We start from the raw sequence: 23,527 nt of genomic DNA on the forward strand, positions 1-23,527 counted from the left end.
GTTTTTAGTACATCCTACATGTTGTGGTTATTAGTACATCCTACATGTTGTGGTTATTAGTACATCCTACACTCTGTGGTTATTAGTACATCCTACATGTTGTGCTTATTAGTACATCCTACATGTTGTGGTTATTAGTACATCCTACATGTTGTGGTTATTAGTACATCCTACATGTTGTGGTTATTAGTACATCCTACATGTTGTGCTTATTAGTACATCCTACATGTTGTGGTTATTAGTACATCCTACATGTTGTGGTTATTAGTACATCCTACATGTTGAATCAACACGCTGTGGTTATTAGTACATCCTACATGTTGTGCTTATTAGTACATCCTACATGTTGTGGTTATTAGTACATCCTACATGTTGTGGTTATTAGTACATCCTACATGTTGAATCAACACGCTGTGGTTATTAGTACATCCTACATGTTGTGGTTATTAGTACATCCTACATGTTGAATCAACACGCTGTGGTTATTAGTACATCCTACATGTTGTGGTTATTAGTACATCCTACATGTTGAATCAACACGCTGTGGTTATTAGTACATCCTACATGTTGTGGTTATTAGTACATCCTACACGTTGTGGTTATTAGTACATCCTACACGTTGTGGTTATTAGTACATCCTACATGTTGTGGTTATTAGTACATCCTACATGTTGAATCAACACGCTGTGGTTATTAGTACATCCTACATGTTGTGGTTATTAGTACATCCTACATGTTGTGGTTATTAGTACATCCTACACGTTGTGGTTATTAGTACATCCTACATGTTGTGGTTATTAGTACATCCTACATGTTGTGGTTATTAGTACATCCTACATGTTGAATCAACACGCTGTGGTTATTAGTACATCCTACATGTTGTGGTTATTAGTACATCCTACATGTTGTGGTTATTAGTACATCCTACATGTTGTGGTTATTAGTACATCCTACACGTTGTGGTTATTAGTACATCCTACACATTGTGGTTATTAGTACATCCTACATGTTGTGGTTATTAGTACATCCTACATGTTGTGGTTATTAGTACATCCTACATGTTGTGGTTATTAGTACATCCTACATGTTGTGGTTATTAGTACATCCTACATGCTGTGGTTATTAGTACATCCTACATGTTGTGGTTATTAGTACATCCTACATGTTGTGGTTATTAGTACATCCTACATGTTGTGGTTATTAGTACATCCTACATGTTGAATCAACACGTTGTGGTTATTAGTACATCCTACACGCTGTGGTTATTAGTACATCCTACACGCTGTGGTTATTAGTACATCCTACATGTTGTGGTTATTAGTACATCCTACATGTTGTGGTTATTAGTACATCCTACATGTTGAATCAACATGTTGTGGTTATTAGTACATCCTACATGTTGTGGTTATTAGTACATCCTACATGTTGAATCAACATGTTGTGGTTATTAGTACATCCTACATGTTGTGGTTATTAGTACATCCTACATGTTGAATCAACACGCTGTGGTTATTAGTACATCCTACACGTTGTGGTTATTAGTACATCCTACATGTTGTGGTTATTAGTACATCCTACATGTTGTGGTTATTAGTACATCCTACATGTTGTGGTTATTAGTACATCCTACATGTTGTGGTTATTAGTACATCCTACATGTTGAATCAACACGTTGTGGTTATTAGTACATCCTACATGTTGAATCAACACGCTGTGGTTATTAGTACATCCTACATGTTGAATCAACACGCTGTGGTTATTAGTACATCCTACATGTTGTGGTTATTAGTACATCCTACACGTTGTGGTTATTAGTACATCCTACATGTTGTGGTTATTAGTACATCCTACACGTTGTGGTTATTAGTACATCCTACACGTTGTGGTTATTAGTACATCCTACACGTTGTGGTTATTAGTACATCCTACACGTTGTGGTTATTAGTACATCCTACATGTTGTGGTTATTAGTACATCCTACATGTTGTGGTTATTAGTACATCCTACACGTTGTGGTTATTAGTACATCCTACACGTTGTGGTTATTAGTACATCCTACACGTTGTGGTTATTAGTACATCCTACATGTTGTGGTTATTAGTACATCCTACATGTTGTGGTTATTAGTACATCCTACATGTTGTGGTTATTAGTACATCCTACATGCTGTGGTTATTAGTACATCCTACATGCTGTGGTTATTAGTACATCCTACATGTTGTGGTTATTAGTACATACTACATGTTGTGGTTATTAGTACATCCTACACGCTGTGGTTATTAGTACATCCTACACGCTGTGGTTATTAGTACATCCTACACGCTGTGGTTATTAGTACATCCTACACGCTGTGGTTATTAGTACATCCTACATGTTGTGGTTATTAGTACATCCTACATGTTGTGGTTATTAGTACATCCTACATGTTGAATCAACACGTTGTGGTTATTAGTACATCCTACATGTTGTGGTTATTAGTACATCCTACATGTTGAATCAACACGTTGTGGTTATTAGTACATCCTACATGTTGTGGTTATTAGTACTTCCTACATGTTGAATCAACACGTTGTGGTTATTAGTACATCCTACATGTTGAATCAACACGCTGTGGTTATTAGTACATCCTACACGTTGTGGTTATTAGTACATCCTACATGTTGTGGTTATTAGTACATCCTACATGTTGTGGTTATTAGTACATCCTACATGTTGTGGTTATTAGTACATCCTACATGTTGTGGTTATTAGTACATCCTACATGTTGAATCAACACGCTGTGGTTATGAAACAGAAAGTACTCCAGATTGAATTTACGAACATACCAGATAGTCATTTGTAATGCTAACAAGCTAGCAAGATACGCTAGCCATACGTAGAATGTATGCACACATGACTGTAAGTCGCTTTGGATAAAAGCGTCTGCTAAATGGCATATATTATTATTATTATTATTATTAGGTTGCATATCAACAGCATCAACTTCCGGACAACAGGCGAAATGCTAGTACGCTCAACTGAAACAATACCGTTTGTTTACAGTATACTAAAATGAACTAATAGTATATACTCATTAAGTATGTAGTATACAGTATGTTAGTATGGGTACTCATTAAGTAGGTAGTATACAGTATGTTAGTATGGGTACTCATTAAGTAGGTAGTATACAGTATGTTAGTATGGGTACTCATTAAGTAGGTAGTATACAGTATGTTAGTATGGGTACTCATTAAGTAGGTCTGCTAAATGACTTAAATGTAAATGTAGGTAGTATACAGTATGTTAGCATGGGTACTCATTAAGTAGGTAGTATACAGTATGTTAGCATGGGTACTCATTAAGTATGTAGTATACAGTATGTTAGTATGGGTACTCATTAAGTAGGTAGTATACAGTATGTTAGTGTGGGTACTCATTAAGTAGGTAGTATGTTAGTATGGGTACTCATTAAGTAGGTAGTATACAGTATGTTAGTATGGGTACTCATTAAGTATGTAGTATACAGTATGTTAGTATGGGTACTCATTAAGTAGGTAGTATACAGTATGTTAGTATGGGTATTCATTAAGTAGGTAGTATACAGTATGTTAGTATGGGTACTCATTAAGTAGGTAGTATACAGTATGTTAGTATGGGTACTCATTAAGTATGTAGTATACAGTATGTTAGTATGGGTACTCATTAAGTAGGTAGTATACAGTATGTTAGTATGGGTACTCATTAAGTAGGTCTGCTAAATGACTTAAATGTAAATGTAGGTAGTATACAGTATGTTAGCATGGGTACTCATTAAGTATGTAGTATACAGTATGTTAGTATGGGTACTCATTAAGTAGGTAGTATACAGTATGTTAGTGTGGGTACTCATTACGTAGGTAGTATGTTAGTATGGGTACTCATTAAGTAGGTAGTATACAGTATGTTAGTATGGGTACTCATTAAGTAGGTAGTATACAGTATGTTCGTGTGGGTACTCATTAAGTAGGTAGTATGTTAGTATGGGTACTCATTAAGTAGGTAGTATGTTAGTATGGGTACTCATTAAGTAGGTAGTATACAGTATGTTAGTATGGGTACTCATTAAGTATGTAGTATACAGTATGTTAGTATGGGTACTCATTAAGTAGGTAGTATACAGTATGTTAGGATGGGTACTCATTAAGTAGGTAGTATACTGTATGTTAGTATGGGTACTCATTAAGTAGGTAGTATACTGTATGTTAGTATGGGTACTCATTAAGTAGGTAGTATACAGTATGTTAGTATGGGTACTCATTAAGTAGGTAGTATACTGTATGTTAGTATGGGTACTCATTAAGTAGGTAGTATACAGTATGTTAGGATGGGTACTCATTAAGTAGGTAGTATACATTATTTTAGTATGGGTACTCATTAAGTAGGTAGTATACAGTATGTTAGTATGGGTACTCATTAAGTAGGTAGTATACAGTATGTTAGTTTGGGTACTCATTAAGTAGGTAGTATACTGTATGTTAGGATGGGTACTCATTAAGTAGGTAGTATACAGTATGTTAGTATGGGTACTCATTAAGTAGGTAGTATACAGTATGTTAGTATGGGTACTCATTAAGTAGGTAGTATACTGTATGTTAGGATGGGTACTCATTAGGTAGGTAGTATACAGTATGTTAGTATGGGTACTCATTAAGTAGGTAGTATACTGTATGTTAGTATGGGTACTCATTAAGTAGGTAGTATGTTAGTATGGATACTCATTAAGTAGGTAGTATACAGTATGTTAGTATGGGTACTCATTAAGTAGGTAGTATACTGTATGTTAGTATGGGTACTCATTAAGTAGGTAGTATGTTAGTATGGGTACTCATTAAGTAGGTAGTATGTTAGTATGGATACTCATTAAGTAGGTAGTATACTGTATGTTAGGATGGGTACTCATTAGTTTAGGGGCGTTGGCCTAAAGAGAAGTCATGAATACTCTTCTTACTCTACCCTTTTTTTCTGAAGTGCATTATCTGGGTTTTATCTTGGATAATCATTCATCTCCGTTTGGTGCACCGTAGATTGACACTGTATGTGAAAACGGCACATTTTCTACGTTTTGTAGGAACAAATATAATGATAAAAAGTTTTACCCGATGATATCGTCAGAAGTTAAACCATTTTAAAAACAGTGATCTTCAAACGCTATGGGATTTGTGGGGAGGAAGATGATACCCTCCTGGCTAGAAACTCGTTGCAGGTTTTGAAAATCACTGTTTTTCTTACTTTGAATCCTATCCTGTGATGTCACAGATACATTTATTTTTAGAACCTTCTCTTTTCAACCACAGATCAAAATTGGCGGAATATCCCTTTAATTGTGGTTAACTCATATCTCTCTCGCTCTCTCTCTCTCAGGGACACGTCAGGACAGGGGAGGTTCTGCACCATCTTCAGGTCCTACTCCAGAGGGGCTCAGGTAGGAACACACATTCTGCTGACATAGTACACACATTCTGCTGACATAGTACACACATTCTGCTGACATAGTGCACACATTCTGCTGACATAGTACACACATTCTGCCGACATAGTGTGTATATATACAGTTGTTCTGCTGACATAGTACACACATTCTGCTGACATAGTACACACATTCTGCCGACATAGTGTGTATATATACAGTTGAAGTCAGAAGTTTACATACACTTTGGTTGGAGTCATTAAATCTTGGTTTTCAACCACTCCACAAATTTCTTGTTAACAAACTATAGTTTTGTCAAGTCTGTTAGGACATCTACTTTGTGCATGACACAAGTAATTTTTCCAACAATTGTTTACAGACAGATTATTTCACTGTTTCACAATTCCAGTGGGTCAGAAATGTACATACAGTAAGTTGACTGTGCCTTTAAACAGCTTGGACAATTCCAGAAAATGATGTCATGGCTTTAGAAGCTTCTGATAGGCTAATTGACATAATTCGAGTCAATTGGAGGTGTACCTGTGGATGTATTTCAAGGCCTACCTTAAAACTCAGTGCCTCTTTGCTTGACATCATGGGAAAATCAAAAGAAATCAGCCAAGACCTCAGAATTTTTTTTTGTAGACCTCCAAGTCTGGTTCATCCTTGGGAGCAATTTCCAAACGCCTGAAGGTACCACGTTCATCTGTACAAACAATAGTATGCAAGTATAAACACCATGGGACCACGCAGCCGTCATACCGCTCAGGAAGGAGACGCGTTCTGTCTCCTGGAGATGAACGTACTTTGGTGTGAAAAGTGCAAATCAATCCCAGAACAACAGCAAAGGACCTTGTGAAGATGCTGGAGGAAACTGGTACAAAAGTATCTATAGCCACAGTAAAATGAGTCCTATATCGACAACCTGAAAGGCCGCTCAGCAAGGAAGAAGCCACTGCTCCAAAACCGCCATTAAAAAGCCAGACTATGGTTTGCAACTGCACATGGGGGCAAAGATTGTAGTTTTTGGAGAAATGTCCTCTGGTCTGATGAAACTGTTTGGCCATAATGACCATCGTTATGCTTGGAGGAAAAAGGGGAGGCTTGCAAGCCAAAGAACACCATCCCAACAGTGAAGCACGGGGGTGGCAGCATCATGTTGTGGGGGTGCTTTGCTGCAGGAAGTACTGGTGCACTTCACAAAATAGATGGCATCATGAGGGTGGAAAATTGTGGATATATTGAAGCAACATCTCAAGACATCAGTCAGGAAGTTGAAGCTTGGTCGCAAATGGGTCTTCCAAATGGACAATGACCCCAAGCATACTTCCAAATTTCTTAAGGACAACAAAGTCAAGGTATTGGGAGTGGCCATCACAAAGCCCTGACCTCAATCCCATAGAAATTGTGTGGGCAGAACTGAAAAAGCTTGTGCGAGCAAGGAGGCCTACAAACCTGACTCAGTTAAACCAGCTCTGTCAGGAGGAATGGGCCAATATTCACCCAACTTATTGTGGGAAGCTTGTGGAAGTTAAACAATTTAAAGGCAATGCTACCAAATACTAATTGCGTGTATGTAAACTTCTGACCCACTGGGAATGTGATGAAAGGAATTAAAGCTGAAATAAATCATTCTCTCTCGACAATTATTCTGACATTTCACATTCTTAAAATAAAGTGGTGATCCTAACTGACCTAAAACAGGGAATTTTTACTATGATTATATGTCAAGAATTGTGAAAAACGGAGTTTAAATGTATTTGGCTAAAGGTGTATGTAAACTTCCCGACTTCAACTGTGGATATAGTATATATTATTAGTATTATTGTTTCATGTACTTCTCTTTTTGACCTGCGGTGTTGGAGCTACAGAGTTTCACTGTACCCTGCAATTACATCTGAGACTCTGCACATGACTAATACACTCATCTAATCCAGTACACACACAATCTAATGACACAAGTCCCCTACTGAGTGTGTTTGGCTGGTCCTGTCTGCTCCTCCTACTTCTATAAACAGGACATAAAGAACAATGGTGTGTGTGTGTGTGTGTGTGTGTGTGTGTGTGTGTGTGTGTGTGTGTGTGTGTGTGTGTGTGTGTGTGTGTGTGTGTGTGTGTGTGTGTGTGTGTGTGTGTGTGTGTGTGTGTGTGTGTGTGTGTGTGTGTGTGTGTGTGTGTGTGTGTGTGTGTTCTCCAGGGGATCCTGCTGGTGTATGACATCGCAAACCGCTGGTCGTTCGAAGGCATCGACCGCTGGATACGAGAGATTGACGAGGTATGGAGGGAGGGGAGAGGAAAGGAGAGACCCTGTCCCATAGTCCTCAACACACCTCGGTGAACCGAATAGGCCCAGAGTACTGCTATAGACACACCATGTCCTTCTGGGATGCAGAAGCCTAGAGGACATCCTCCCTGTGTGTGTTTCTCTCAGGGTGTTTGGTGAAGATATGTCTTTCCTGGTTCACCTCTAGTCTACAGTAACCTGGAACTGGACTCTGTCATTCAGAGAGCGGGAGAGAGAGACATTTGATTGTTAGAATGAAAGGTGAAGCCGCTAGAAAGACCAGGGCCCGTTTCCCATAGCGATGGAGCTCAGGCTTACCAGTGTTTTAACCACGTATCTTTCCTACAACGACCCAGGATGCAACGCGTGTTTCCCTAAACACCACGCAGAGAGAACGCTCGTTAAGTGTGTTGTTGCAGCGTGTCGATACTGATAGGATGGATACTGATAGGATAGGATGGATACTGATAGGATGGATACTGATAGGATGGATACTGATAGGATAGGATGGATACTGATAGGATGGATACTGGTAGGATGGATACTGATAGGATAGGATGGATACTGGTAGGATAGGATGGATACTGGTAGGATAGGATAGGATGGATACTGATAGGATAGGATGGATACTGGTAGGATGGATACTGGTAGGATAGGATGGATACTGATAGGATGGATACTGATAGGATAGGATGGATACTGGTAGGATAGGATGGATACTGGTAGGATGGATACTGATAGGATAGGATGGATACTGGTAGGATGGATACTGGTAGGATGGATACTGATAGGATAGGATGGATACTGATAGGATAGGATGGATACTGGTAGGATAGGATGGATACTGATAGGATAGGATGGATACTGATAGGATAGGATGGATACTGATAGGATAGGATGGATACTGATAGGATAGGATGGATACTGATAGGATAGGATGGATACTGGTAGGATGGATACTGATAGGATAGGATGGATACTGGTAGGATGGATACTGGTAGGATGGATACTGATAGGATAGGATGGATACTGATAGGATGGATACTGATAGGATGGATACAGGTAGGATGGATACTGGTAGGATGGATACTGGTAGGATGGATACTGATAGGATGGATACTGATAGGATGGATACTGATAGGATGGATACTGATAGGATAGGATGGATACTGATGGGATGGATACTGATAGGATAGGATGGATACTGATAGGATAGGATGGATACTGATAGGATGGATACTGATAGGATGGATACTGGTAGGATGGATACTGATAGGATGGATACTGGTAGGATAGGATGGATACTGATAGGATGGATACTGATAGGATGGATACTGGTAGGATGGATACTGATAGGATGGATACTGGTAGGATGGATACTGATAGGATAGGATGGATACTGATAGGATGGATACTGGTAGGATGGATACTGGTAGGATAGGATGGATACTGGTAGGATGGATACTGATAGGATGGATACTGATAGGATGGATACTGATAGGATGGATACTGATAGGATGGATACTGATAGGATGGATACTGATAGGATGGATACTGATAGGATAGGATGGATACTGATAGGATGGATACTGGTAGGATGGATACTGGTAGGATGGATACTGATAGGATGGATACTGATAGGATGGATACTGATAGGATGGATACTGATAGGATGGATACTGATAGGATGGATACTGATAGGATGGATACTGGTAGGATGGATACTGGTAGGATGGATACTGGTAGGATGGATACTGATAGGATGGATACTGATAGGATGGGATGGATACTGATAGGATGGATACTGATAGGATAGGATGGATACTGATAGGATGGATACTGGTAGGATGGATACTGGTAGGATGGATACTGGTAGGATGGATACTGATAGGATGGATACTGATAGGATGGATACTGATAGGATGGATACTGATAGGATGGATACTGATAGGATGGATACTGATAGGATGGATACTGATAGGATGGATACTGATAGGATGGGATGGATACTGATAGGATGGATACTGATAGGATAGGATGGATACTGATAGGATAGGATGGATACTGATAGGATAGGATGGATACTGATAGGATAGGATGGATACTGGTAGGATGGATACTGGTAGGATGGATACTGATAGGATGGATACTGATAGGATGGATACTGATAGGATAGGATGGATACTGATAGGATAGGATGGATACTGATAGGATAGGATAGGATGGATAGGATAGGATGGATACTGATAGGATGGATACTGATGGGATGGATACTGATAGGATAGGATGGATACTGATAGGATAGGATAGGATGGATACTGATAGGATGGATACTGATAGGATAGGATGGATACTGATAGGATAGGATGGATACTGATGGGATGGATACTGATGGGATGGATACTGATGGGATGGATACTGATGGGATGGATACTGATGGGATGGATACTGATAGGATGGATACTGATAGGATGGATACTGATAGGATGGATACTGATAGGATGGATACTGATAGGATAGGATGGATACTGGTAGGATGGATACTGGTAGGATGGATACTGGTAGGATGGATACTGGTAGGATGGATACTGATAGGATGGATACTGATAGGATGGATACTGATAGGATAGGATGGATACTGATAGGATAGGATGGATACTGATAGGATGGATACTGATAGGATGGATACTGATAGGATAGGATGGATACTGATAGGATGGATACTGATAGGATAGGATGGATACTGATAGGATGGATACTGATAGGATGGATACTGATAGGATAGGATGGATACTGATAGGATGGATACTGGTAGGATGGATACTGATAGGATGGATACTGATAGGATGGATACTGATAGGATGGATACTGATAGGATGGATACTGATAGGATAGATACTGGTAGGATGGATACTGATAGGATGGATACTGATAGGATGGATACTGATAGGATGGATACTGATAGGATGGATACTGATAGGATGGATACTGATAGGATAGGATGGATACTGATAGGATAGGATGGATACTGATAGGATGGATACTGATAGGATGGATACTGATAGGATGGATACTGATAGGATGGATACTGATAGGATGGATACTGATAGGATGGATACTGGTAGGATGGATACTGATAGGATGGATACTGATAGGATGGGATGGATACTGATAGGATGGATACTGGTAGGATGGATACTGGTAGGATGGATACTGGTAGGATGGATACTGATAGGATGGATACTGATAGGATGGATACTGATAGGATGGATACTGATAGGATGGATACTGATAGGATGGATACTGATAGGATGGATACTGATAGGATGGATACTGATAGGATGGATACTGATAGGATGGATACTGATAGGATGGGATGGATACTGATAGGATGGATACTGATAGGATAGGATGGATACTGGTAGGATGGATACTGGTAGGATGGATACTGGTAGGATGGATACTGATAGGATGGATACTGATAGGATGGATACTGATAGGATGGATACTGATAGGATGATACTGATAGGATGGATACTGATAGGATAGGATGGATACTGGTAGGATGGATACTGGTAGGATGGATACTGATAGGATGGATACTGATAGGATGGATACTGATAGGATAGGATGGATACTGATAGGATAGGATGGATACTGATAGGATAGGATAGGATGGATACTGATAGGATGGATACTGATAGGATGGATACTGATGGGATGGATACTGATAGGATAGGATGGATACTGATAGGATAGGATAGGATGGATACTGATAGGATGGATACTGATAGGATGGATACTGATAGGATAGGATGGATACTGATGGGATGGATACTGATGGGATGGATACTGATGGGATGGATACTGATAGGATGGATACTGATGGGATGGATACTGATGGGATGGATACTGATGGGATGGATACTGATAGGATGGATACTGATAGGATGGATACTGATAGGATGGATACTGATAGGATAGGATGGATACTGGTAGGATGGATACTGGTAGGATGGATACTGGTAGGATGGATACTGGATAGGATGGATACTGATAGGATGGATACTGATAGGATGGATACTGATAGGATGGATACTGATAGGATGGATACTGATAGGATAGGATGGATACTGATAGGATAGGATAGGATGGATACTGATAGGATGGATACTGATAGGATGGATACTGATAGGATAGGATGGATACTGATAGGATAGGGATACTGATAGGGATGGATACTGATAGGATAGGATGGATACTGATAGGATGGATACTGGTAGGATGGATGGATACTGGATAGGATGGATACTGATAGGATGGATACTGATAGGATGGATACTGATAGGATGGATACTGATAGGATAGATACTGGTAGGATGGATACTGATAGGATGGATACTGATAGGATGGATACTGATAGGATGGATACTGATAGGATAGGATGGATACTGATAGGATGGATACTGATAGGATGGATACTGATAGGATGGATACTGATAGGATGGATACTGATAGGATAGGATGGATACTGATAGGATAGGATGGATACTGATAGGATGGATACTGATAGGATGGATACTGATAGGATGGATACTGATAGGATAGGATGGATACTGGTAGGATGGATACTGATAGGATGGATACTGATAGGATGGATACTGATAGGATAGGATGGATACTGATAGGATGGATACTGATAGGATGGATACTGATAGGATAGGATGGATACTGGTAGGATGGATACTGATAGGATGGATACTGATAGGATGGATACTGATAGGATAGGATGGATACTGATGATAGGATAGGATGGATACTGATAGGATAGGATGGATACTGATAGGATAGGATGGATACTGATAGGATGGATACTGATAGGATAGGATGGATACTGATAGGATAGGATGGATACTGGATAGGATGGTAGGATGGATACTGGTAGGATGGATAGGATAGGATGGATACTGATAGGATGGATAGATAGGATGGATACTGATAGGATAGGATGGATACTGATAGGATGGATACTGATAGGATAGGATGGATACTGATAGGATGGATAGGATGGATACTGATGGTAGGATGGATACTGATAGGATGGATACTGATAGGATGGATAGGATAGGATGGATACTGATAGGATGGATACTGATAGGATAGGATGGATACTGATAGGATGGATACTGATAGGATAGGATGGATACTGATAGGATAGGATGGATACTGATAGGATAGGATGGATACTGATAGGATAGGATGGATACTGATAGGATAGGATGGATACTGATAGGATAGGGATACTGATAGGATAGGATGGATACTGATAGGATAGGATGGATACTGATAGGATGGGATGGATACTGATAGGGATGGATACTGATAGGATAGGATGGATACTGATAGGATGGGATGGATACTGATAGGATGGATACTGATAGGATGGATACTGATAGGATAGGATGGATACTGATAGGATGGATGGATACTGATGATAGGATGGATACTGATAGGATGGATACTGATAGGATGGATACTGATAGGATGGATACTAGGATAGGATGGATACTGATAGGATAGGATGGATACTGATAGGATGGATACTGGTAGGATGGATACTGGTAGGATGGATACTGATAGGATGGATACTGATAGGATGGATACTGATAGGATGGATACTGATAGGATGGATACTGATAGGATAGGATGGATACTGATAGGATGGATACTGATAGGATAGGATGGATACTGATAGGATGGATACTGATAGGATAGGATGGATACTGATAGGATAGGATGGATACTGATAGGATGGATACTGATAGGATAGGATGGATACTGATAGGATGGATACTGATAGGATGGATACTGATAGGATGGATACTGATAGGATAGGATGGATACTGATAGGATAGGATGGATACTGATAGGATAGGATGGATACTGATAGGATGGATACTGATAGGATAGGATGGATACTGATAGGATGGATACTGATAGGATAGGATGGATACTGATAGGATGGATACTGATAGGATAGGATGGATACTGATAGGATGGATACTGATAGGATGGATACTGATGATAGGATGGATACTGATAGGATGGATACTGATAGGATGGATACTGATAGGATGGATACTGATAGGATGGATACTGATAGGATGGATACTGATAGGATGGATACTGATAGGATAGGATGGATACTGATAGGATGGATAGGATGGATACTGATAGGATGGATACTGATAGGATAGGATGGATACTGATAGGATGGATACTGATAGGATGGATACTGATAGGATGGATACTGATAGGATGGATACTGATAGGATGGATACTGATAGGATAGGATGGATACTGATAGGATAGGATGGATACTGATAGGATGGATACTGATAGGATGGATACTGATAGGATGGATACTGATAGGATAGGATGGATACTGATAGGATGGATACTGATAGGATGGATACTGATAGGATGGATACTGATAGGATAGGATGGATACTGGATAGGATGGATACTGATAGGATGGATACTGATAGGATAGGATGGATACTGATAGGATGGATACTGATAGGATGGATACTGATAGGATGGATACTGATAGGATGGATACTGATAGGAGGATAGGATGGATACTGATAGGATAGGATGGATACTGATAGGATAGGATGGATACTGATAGGATAGGATGGATACTGATAGGATGGATACTGAGGATGGATACTGATAGGATGGATACTGATAGGATAGGATGGATATACTGGTAGGATGGATACTGGTAGGATGGATACTGATAGGATAGATAGGATGGATACTGATAGGATGGATATGGATAGGATAGGATGGATACTGATAGGATGGATACTGATAGGATAGGATGGATACTGGTAGGATGGATACTGTAGGATGGATACTGATAGGATGGATACTGATAGGATGGATACTGATAGGATGGATACTGATAGGATGGATACTGATAGGATGGATACTGATAGGATAGGATGGATACTGATAGGATGGATACTGATAGGATAGGATGGATACTGATAGGATAGGATGGATACTGATAGGATAGGATGGATACTGATAGGATAGGATGGATACTGATAGGATAGGATGGATACTGATAGGATGGATACTGATAGGATAGGATGGATACTGATAGGATAGGATGGATACTGATAGGATGGGATGGATACTGATAGGATGGATACTGATAGGATAGGATGGATACTGATAGGATGGGATGGATACTGATAGGATGGATACTGATAGGATGGATACTGATAGGATGGATACTGATAGGATAGGATGGATACTGATAGGATGGGATGGATACTGATAGGATGGATACTGATAGGATGGATACTGATAGGATGGATACTGATAGGATGGATACTGATAGGATAGGATGGATACTGATAGGATGGATACTGGTAGGATGGATACTGGTAGGATGGATACTGATAGGATGGATACTGATAGGATGGATACTGATAGGATGGATACTGATAGGATGGATACTGATAGGATGGATACTGATAGGATGGATACTGGTAGGATGGATACTGATAGGATAGGATGGATACTGATAGGATGGATACTGATAGGATAGGATGGATACTGGTAGGATAGGATGGATACTGATAGGATGGATACTGATAGGATAGGATGGATACTGATAGGATGGATACTGATAGGATGGATACTGATAGGATGGATACTGATAGGATGGATACTGATAGGATGGATACTGATAGGATAGGATGGATACTGATAGGATAGGATGGATACTGATAGGATGGGATGGATACTGATAGGATGGATACTGATAGGATAGGATGGATACTGATAGGATGGATACTGATAGGATAGGATGGATACTGGTAGGATAGGATGGATACTGATAGGATAGGATGGATACTGATAGGATAGGATGGATACTGATAGGATAGGATGGATACTGATAGGATGGATACTGATAGGATAGGATGGATACTGATAGGATGGATACTGATAGGATAGGATGGATACTGATAGGATAGGATGGATACTGATAGGATGGATACTGATAGGATGGATACTGATAGGATAGGATGGATACTGATAGGATAGGATGGATACTGATAGGATGGGATGGATACTGATAGGATGGATACTGATAGGATGGATACTGATAGGATAGGATGGATACTGATAGGATAGGATGGATACTGATAGGATAGGATGGATACTGATAGGATAGGATGGATACTGATAGGATAGGATGGATACTGATAGGATAGGATGGATACTGATAGGATAGGATGGATACTGATGGGATGGATACTGATAGGATGGATACTGATAGGATAGGATGGATACTGATAGGATGGATACTGATAGGATAGGATGGATACTGATAGGATGGATACTGATAGGATAGGATGGATACTGATAGGATGGATACTGATAGGATAGGATGGATACTGATAGGATAGGTTGGATACTGATAGGATAGGATGGATACTGATAGGATAGGATGGATACTGATAGGATAGGATGGATACTGATAGGATAGGATGGATATGATAGGATAGGATGGATACTGATAGGATAGGATGGATACTGATAGGATAGGATGGATACTGATAGGATGGATGGATACTGATAGGATGGATAGGATAGGATGGATACTGATAGGATAGGATGGATACTGATGATAGGATGGATACTGATAGGATAGGATAGGATGGATACTGATAGGTTAGGATAGGATGGATACTGATAGGTTAGGATAGGATGGATACTGATAGGATAGGATGGATACTGATAGGATAGGATGGATACTGATAGGATAGGATGGATACTGATAGGATAGGATGGATACTGATAGGATGGATACTGATACTGGATAGGATGGATACTGATAGGATGGATACTGATAGGGATGGATACTGATAGGATGGATACTGGATAGGATGGATACTGATAGGATGGATACTGATAGGATGGGATAGGATGGATACTGATAGGATGGATACTGGTAGGATGGATACTGATAGGATGGATACTGATAGGATGGATACTGATAGGATGGATACTGATAGGATAGGATGGATACTGATAGGATGGATACTGATAGGATGGATACTGATAGGATGGATACTGATAGGATAGGATGGATACTGATAGGATAGGATGGATACTGATAGGATGGATACTGATAGGATGGATACTGATAGGATGGATACTGATAGGATAGGATGGATACTAGGATAGGATGGATACTGATAGGGATGGATACTGATAGGATGGATACTGATAGGATAGGATGGATACTGATAGGATAGGATGGTAGGATGGATACTGATAGGATGGATACTGATAGGATAGGATGGATACTAGGATAGGATGGATACTGATAGGATGGATACTGATAGGATGGATACTGATAGGATAGGATGGATACTGATAGGATAGGATGGATACTGATAGGATAGGATGGATACTGATAGGATAGGATGGATACTAGGATAGGATGGATACTGATAGGATAGGATGGATACTGATAGGATAGGATGGATACTGGATAGGATGGATACTGGTAGGATGGATACTGGATAGGATGGATAGGATGGATACTGATAGGATGGATACTGATAGGATGGATACTGATAGGATAGGATGGATACTGATAGGATGGATACTGATAGGATAGGATGGATACTGGATAGGATGGATACTGATAGGATGGATACTGATAGGATGGATACTGATAGGATGGATGATAGGATGGATACTGATAGGATGGATACTGATAGGATAGGATGGATACTGATAGGATGGATACTGATAGGATGGATACTGATAGGATAGGATGGATACTGATAGGATGGGATAGGATGGATACTGATAGGATGGATACTGATAGGATAGGATGGATACTGATAGGATAGGATGGATACTGATAGGATAGGATGGATACTGATAGGATGGATGGATAGGATGGATGATAGGATGGATACTGATAGGATAGGATGGATACTGATAGGATAGGATGGATACTGATAGGATGGGATGGATACTGATAGGATGGATACTGATAGGATAGGATGGATACTGATAGGATGGGATGGATACTGATAGGATGGATACTGATAGGATGGATACTGATAGGATGGATACTGATAGGATAGGATGGATACTGATAGGATAGGATGGATACTGATAGGATGGATACTGATAGGATGGATACTGATAGGATGGATACTGATAGGATGGATACTGATAGGATGGATACTGATAGGATAGGATGGATACTGATAGGATGGATATAGGATGGATACTGATAGGATGGATACTGATAGGATGGATACTGATAGGATGGATACTGATAGGATGGATACTGATAGGATGGATACTGATAGGATGGAGGATACTGATAGGATGGATAGGATAGGATGGATACTGATAGGATAGGATGGATACTGATAGATAGGATGGATAGGATGGATACTGATAGGATAGGATGGATACTGATAGGATAGGATGGATACTGATAGGATAGGATGGATACTGATAGGATGGATACTGATAGGATGGATGGATACTGATAGGATAGGATGGATACTGATAGGATAGGATGGATACTGATAGGATAGGATGGATACTGATAGGATGGATGGATACTGATAGGATGGATACTGATAGGATAGGATGGATACTGATAGGATGGATACTGATAGGAGGATAGGATGGATACTGATAGGATGGATACTGATAGGATAGGATGGATACTGATAGGATATACTGATGGATACTGATAGGATGGATACTGGATGGATACTGATAGGATGGATACTGATAGGATGGATACTGATAGGATATGGATACTGATAGGATGGATAGGATAGGATGGATACTGAGGAGGATACTGATAGGATGGATACTGATAGGATGGATACTGATAGGATGGATACTGATAGGATGGATACTGATAGGATGGATACTAGGATAGGATGGATACTGATAGGATGGATACTGATAGGATAGGATGGATACTGATAGGATAGGATGGATACTGATAGGATGGATACTGATAGGATGGATACTGATAGGATGGATACTGATAGGATAGGATGGATACTGATAGGATGGATACTGATAGGATGGATACTGATAGGATGGATACTGATAGGATAGGATGGATACTGATAGGATGGATACTGATAGGATAGGATGGATACTGATAGGATAGGATGGATAGGATGGATACTGATAGGATGGATACTGATAGGATAGGATGGATACTGATAGGATAGGATGGATACTGATAGGATAGGATGGATACTGATAGGAGGATGGGATACTGATAGGATAGGATGGATACTGATAGGATAGGATGGATACTAGGATAGGATGGATACTGATAGGATGGATACTGATAGGAGGATGGATACTGATAGGATAGGATGGATACTGGATAGGATGGATACTGATAGGATAGGATGGATACTGATAGGATAGGATGGATACTGATAGGATAGGATGGATACTGATAGGATGGATACTGATAGGATGGATACTGATAGGATAGGATGGATACTGATAGGATAGGATGGATACTGATAGGATAGGATGGATACTGATGATAGGATGGATACTGATAGGATAGGATGGATACTGATAGGAGGATAGGATGGATACTGATAGGATAGGATGGATACTGATAGGATAGGATGGATACTGATGATAGGATGGATACTGGATGGATACTGATAGGATAGGATGGATACTGATAGGATAGGATGGATACTGATAGGATAGGATGGATACTGATAGGATGGATACTGATAGGATAGGATGGATACTGATAGGATATGGATAGGATGGATACTGATAGGGATGGATACTGATAGGATGGATACTGATAGGATGGATACTGATAGGATAGGATGGATACTGATAGGATGGATACTGATAGGATGGATACTGATAGGATAGGATGGGATGGATACTGATAGGATGGATACTGATAGGATGGGATAGGATGGATACTGATAGGATGGATATAGGATGGATACTGATAGGATAGGATGGATACTGATAGGATGGATACTGATAGGATGGATACTGATATGGATAGGATGGATACTGATAGGATGGATAGGATGGATACTGATAGGATGGATACTGATAGGATGGATACTGATAGGATAGGATGGATACTGGATATAGGATGGATACTGATAGGATGGATACTGATAGGATGGATACTGATAGGATAGGATGATACTGATAGGATGGATACTGATAGAGGATGGATACTGATAGGATGGATACTGATAGGATAGGATGGATACTGATAGGATATGGGATGGATACTGATAGGATGGATACTGATAGGATGGATACTGATAGGATGGATGGATACTGATAGGATGGATACTGATAGGATGGATACTGATGATAGGATGGATACTGATAGGATAGATAGGATGGATACTGATAGGATGGATACTGATATACTGATAGGATGGATACTGATAGGATGGATACTGATAGGATAGGATGGATACTGATAGGATAGGATGGATACTGATAGGATAGGATGGATACTGATAGGATGGATACTGATAGGATAGGATGGATACTGATAGGATGGATACTGATATGGGATGGATACTGATAGGATAGGATGGATACTGATAGGATAGGATGGATACTGATAGGATGGATACTGATAGGATAGGATGGATACTGATGATAGGATGGGATAGGATGGATACTGATAGGATAGGATGGATACTGATAGGATGGATACTGATAGGATAGGATGGATACTGATAGGATAGGATGGATACTGATAGGATAGGATGGATACTGATAGGATAGGATGGATACTGATAGGATAGGATGGATACTGATAGGATGGATACTGATAGGATAGGATGGATACTGATAGGATAGGATGGATACTGATAGGATAGGATGGATACTGATAGGGATGGATACTGATAGGATAGGATGGATACTGATAGGATAGGATGGATACTGATAGGATAGGATGGATACTGATAGGATGGATACTGATAGGATGGATACTGATAGGATGATAGGATGGATACTGATAGGATAGGATGGATACTGATAGGATGGATACTGATAGGATGGATAGGATGGATACTGATAGGATGGATACTGATAGGATAGGATGGATACTGATATGGATACTGATAGGATGGATACTGATAGGATAGGATGGATACTGATAGGATAGGATGGATACTGATAGGATAGGATGGATACTGATGATAGGATGGATACTGATAGGATAGGATGGATACTGATAGGATAGGATGGATACTGATAGGATAGGATGGATACTGATAGGATAGGATAGGATAGGGATACTGATAGGATAGGATGGATACTGATAGGATAGGATGGATACTGATAGGATAGGATAGGATGGATACTGATAGGATAGGATGGATACTGATAGGAGGATAGGATGGATACTGATATGGATACTGATAGGATGGATACTGATAGGATAGGATGGATACTGATAGGATAGGATGGATACTGATAGGATAGGATGGATACTGATAGGATGGATACTGATAGGATGGATACTGATAGGATGGATACTGATAGGATGGATACTGATAGGATAGGATGGATACTGATAGGATGGGATAGGATGGATACTGATAGGATGGATACTGATAGGATGGATACTGATAGGATGGATACTGATGATAGGATGGATACTGATAGGATGGATACTGATAGGATGGATACTGATAGGATGGATACTGATAGGATGGATACTGATAGGATAGGATGGATACTGATAGGATAGGATGGATACTGATGATAGGATGGATACTGATAGGATAGGATGGATACTGATAGGATGGATACTGATAGGATGGATACTGATGGGATGGATACTGATAGGAGGATATGATGGGGATGGATACTGATAGGATGGATACTGATAGGATAGGATAGGATGGATAGGATGATAGGATGGATACTGATAGGATGGATACTGATAGGATGGATACTGATAGGATGGATACTGATAGGATGGATACTGATAGGATGGATACTGATAGGATGGATACTGATAGGATGGATACTGATAGGATGGATACTGATAGGATGGATACTGATGGGATGGATACTGATAGGATGGATACTGATAGGATAGGATGGATACTGATGGGATAGGATGGATACTGATAGGATGGATACTGATGGGATGGATACTGATAGGATAGGATGGATACTGATAGGATAGGATGGATACTGATAGGATAGGATGGATACTGATAGGATGGATACTGATGGGATGGATACTGATAGGATATGATGGATACTGATAGGATGGATACTGATAGGATAGGATGGGATGGATACTGATAGGATGGATACTGATAGGATGGATACTGATGGGATGGATACTGATAGGATAGGATAGGATGGATACTGATAGGATGGATACTGATAGGATAGGATGGATACTGATAGGATAGGATGGATACTGATAGGATGGATACTGATAGGATGGGATGGATACTGATAGGATGGATACTGATAGGATGGATACTGATAGGATGGATACTGATAGGATAGGATGGGATGGATACTGATAGGATAGGATGGATACTGATAGGATGGATACTGATCTACTAAGGGCTCTAACGATGAACGTGTCCTTGACGCTTTTGGGAAACTGGTCCCTGATCCCTCTGTTATGTGAAAGAGACAGTTCTAACAGTTTCTATAACTTACTACTGTTTTCTACTTCCTGTAAACTACTGAAATGCCCCCCCCCCCCTCTCCCTCCCATCAGCATGCCCCGGGTGTACCTCGTATCCTGGTAGGCAACCGGCTCCACCTGGCGTTCAAGCGCCAGGTTCCTACGGAGCAGGCCCGGGCGTACGCGGAGAAGAATGGCATGACCTTCTTTGAGGTCAGCCCGCTCTGCAACTTCAACGTCATCGAGTCATTCACAGAGCTGTCTCGCATCGTACTGATGAGGCACGGCATGGAGAAGTTCTGGAAGCCCAACAGAGGTAGGAGGGGTGAGGGTAGAGGGGGAGCTTGACAACGCTAAAAAAAAATTGTGCTCCTAATTAGAAAAAATTGTAGGAGCAAAATAAAAAGTATTCATGGTATAGATGATATAAATAGGTAGTAATTACAGAATCCAGGGTTTAGGAGCACCAGAAGGAACATCATAAGATGCAGCCTACGTACAGCTGTCCTACTTTAATATTATAATATTTACCATTTAGCAGAAGCTTTTATCCAGTGACTTAGTCATGCGGACATACATTTTACGTATGGACGGTCCCGAGAATTGAACCCACTATCCCGGGGTTTCAAGTGCTATGCTCTAGCGACTGAGCTACAGAGGACCACTTTAGAAGCGCATCTAAAGAAGCTCTCCCTTGTTCCTTTCTGAACCACCAGATGTTTACTGCTGGTAAAATTACCACACGATATCCTTCATCTGTGGTTAGCAGGTTGCTAGCTAGCTAATGATCGGTGGTTAGCAGGTTGCTAGCTAGCTAATGATCTGTGGTTAGCAGGTTGCTAGCTAGCTAATGATCTGTGGTTAGGCAGGTTGCTAGCTAGCTAATGATCTGTGGTTAGCAGGTTGCTAGCTAGCTAATGGTTGCTAGCTAGCTAATGATCTGTGGTTAGCAGGTTGCTAGCTAGCTAATGATCTGTGGTTAGGCAGGTTGCTAGCTAGCTAATGATCTGTGGTTAGCAGGTTGCTGGCTAATGAGGCAGGTTGCTAGCTAGCT

At 40.3% G+C, this 23,527-nt stretch overlaps 1 protein-coding gene across 1 annotated transcript in view; it reads left to right on the forward strand.

Moving 5' to 3' along the window:
• rab40c (RAB40c, member RAS oncogene family) overlaps window positions 1–23,527 on the forward strand; it is a 40,621-nt gene that overhangs the window by 16,353 nt on the left and 741 nt on the right. Inside the window, exons 4-6 of the mRNA XM_046333956.1 lie at window positions 5,380–5,440; window positions 7,623–7,700; window positions 22,567–22,789. Of these exons, the coding sequence (XP_046189912.1) occupies window positions 5,380–5,440; window positions 7,623–7,700; window positions 22,567–22,789 (362 nt within the window). The remainder of the gene's footprint in view (window positions 1–5,379; window positions 5,441–7,622; window positions 7,701–22,566; window positions 22,790–23,527) is intronic.

The sequence above is a fragment of the Oncorhynchus gorbuscha genome, unplaced genomic scaffold (genome assembly GCF_021184085.1).
Source record: "Oncorhynchus gorbuscha isolate QuinsamMale2020 ecotype Even-year unplaced genomic scaffold, OgorEven_v1.0 Un_scaffold_551, whole genome shotgun sequence".
Classification (NCBI taxonomy): Eukaryota; Metazoa; Chordata; class Actinopteri; order Salmoniformes; family Salmonidae; genus Oncorhynchus; species Oncorhynchus gorbuscha.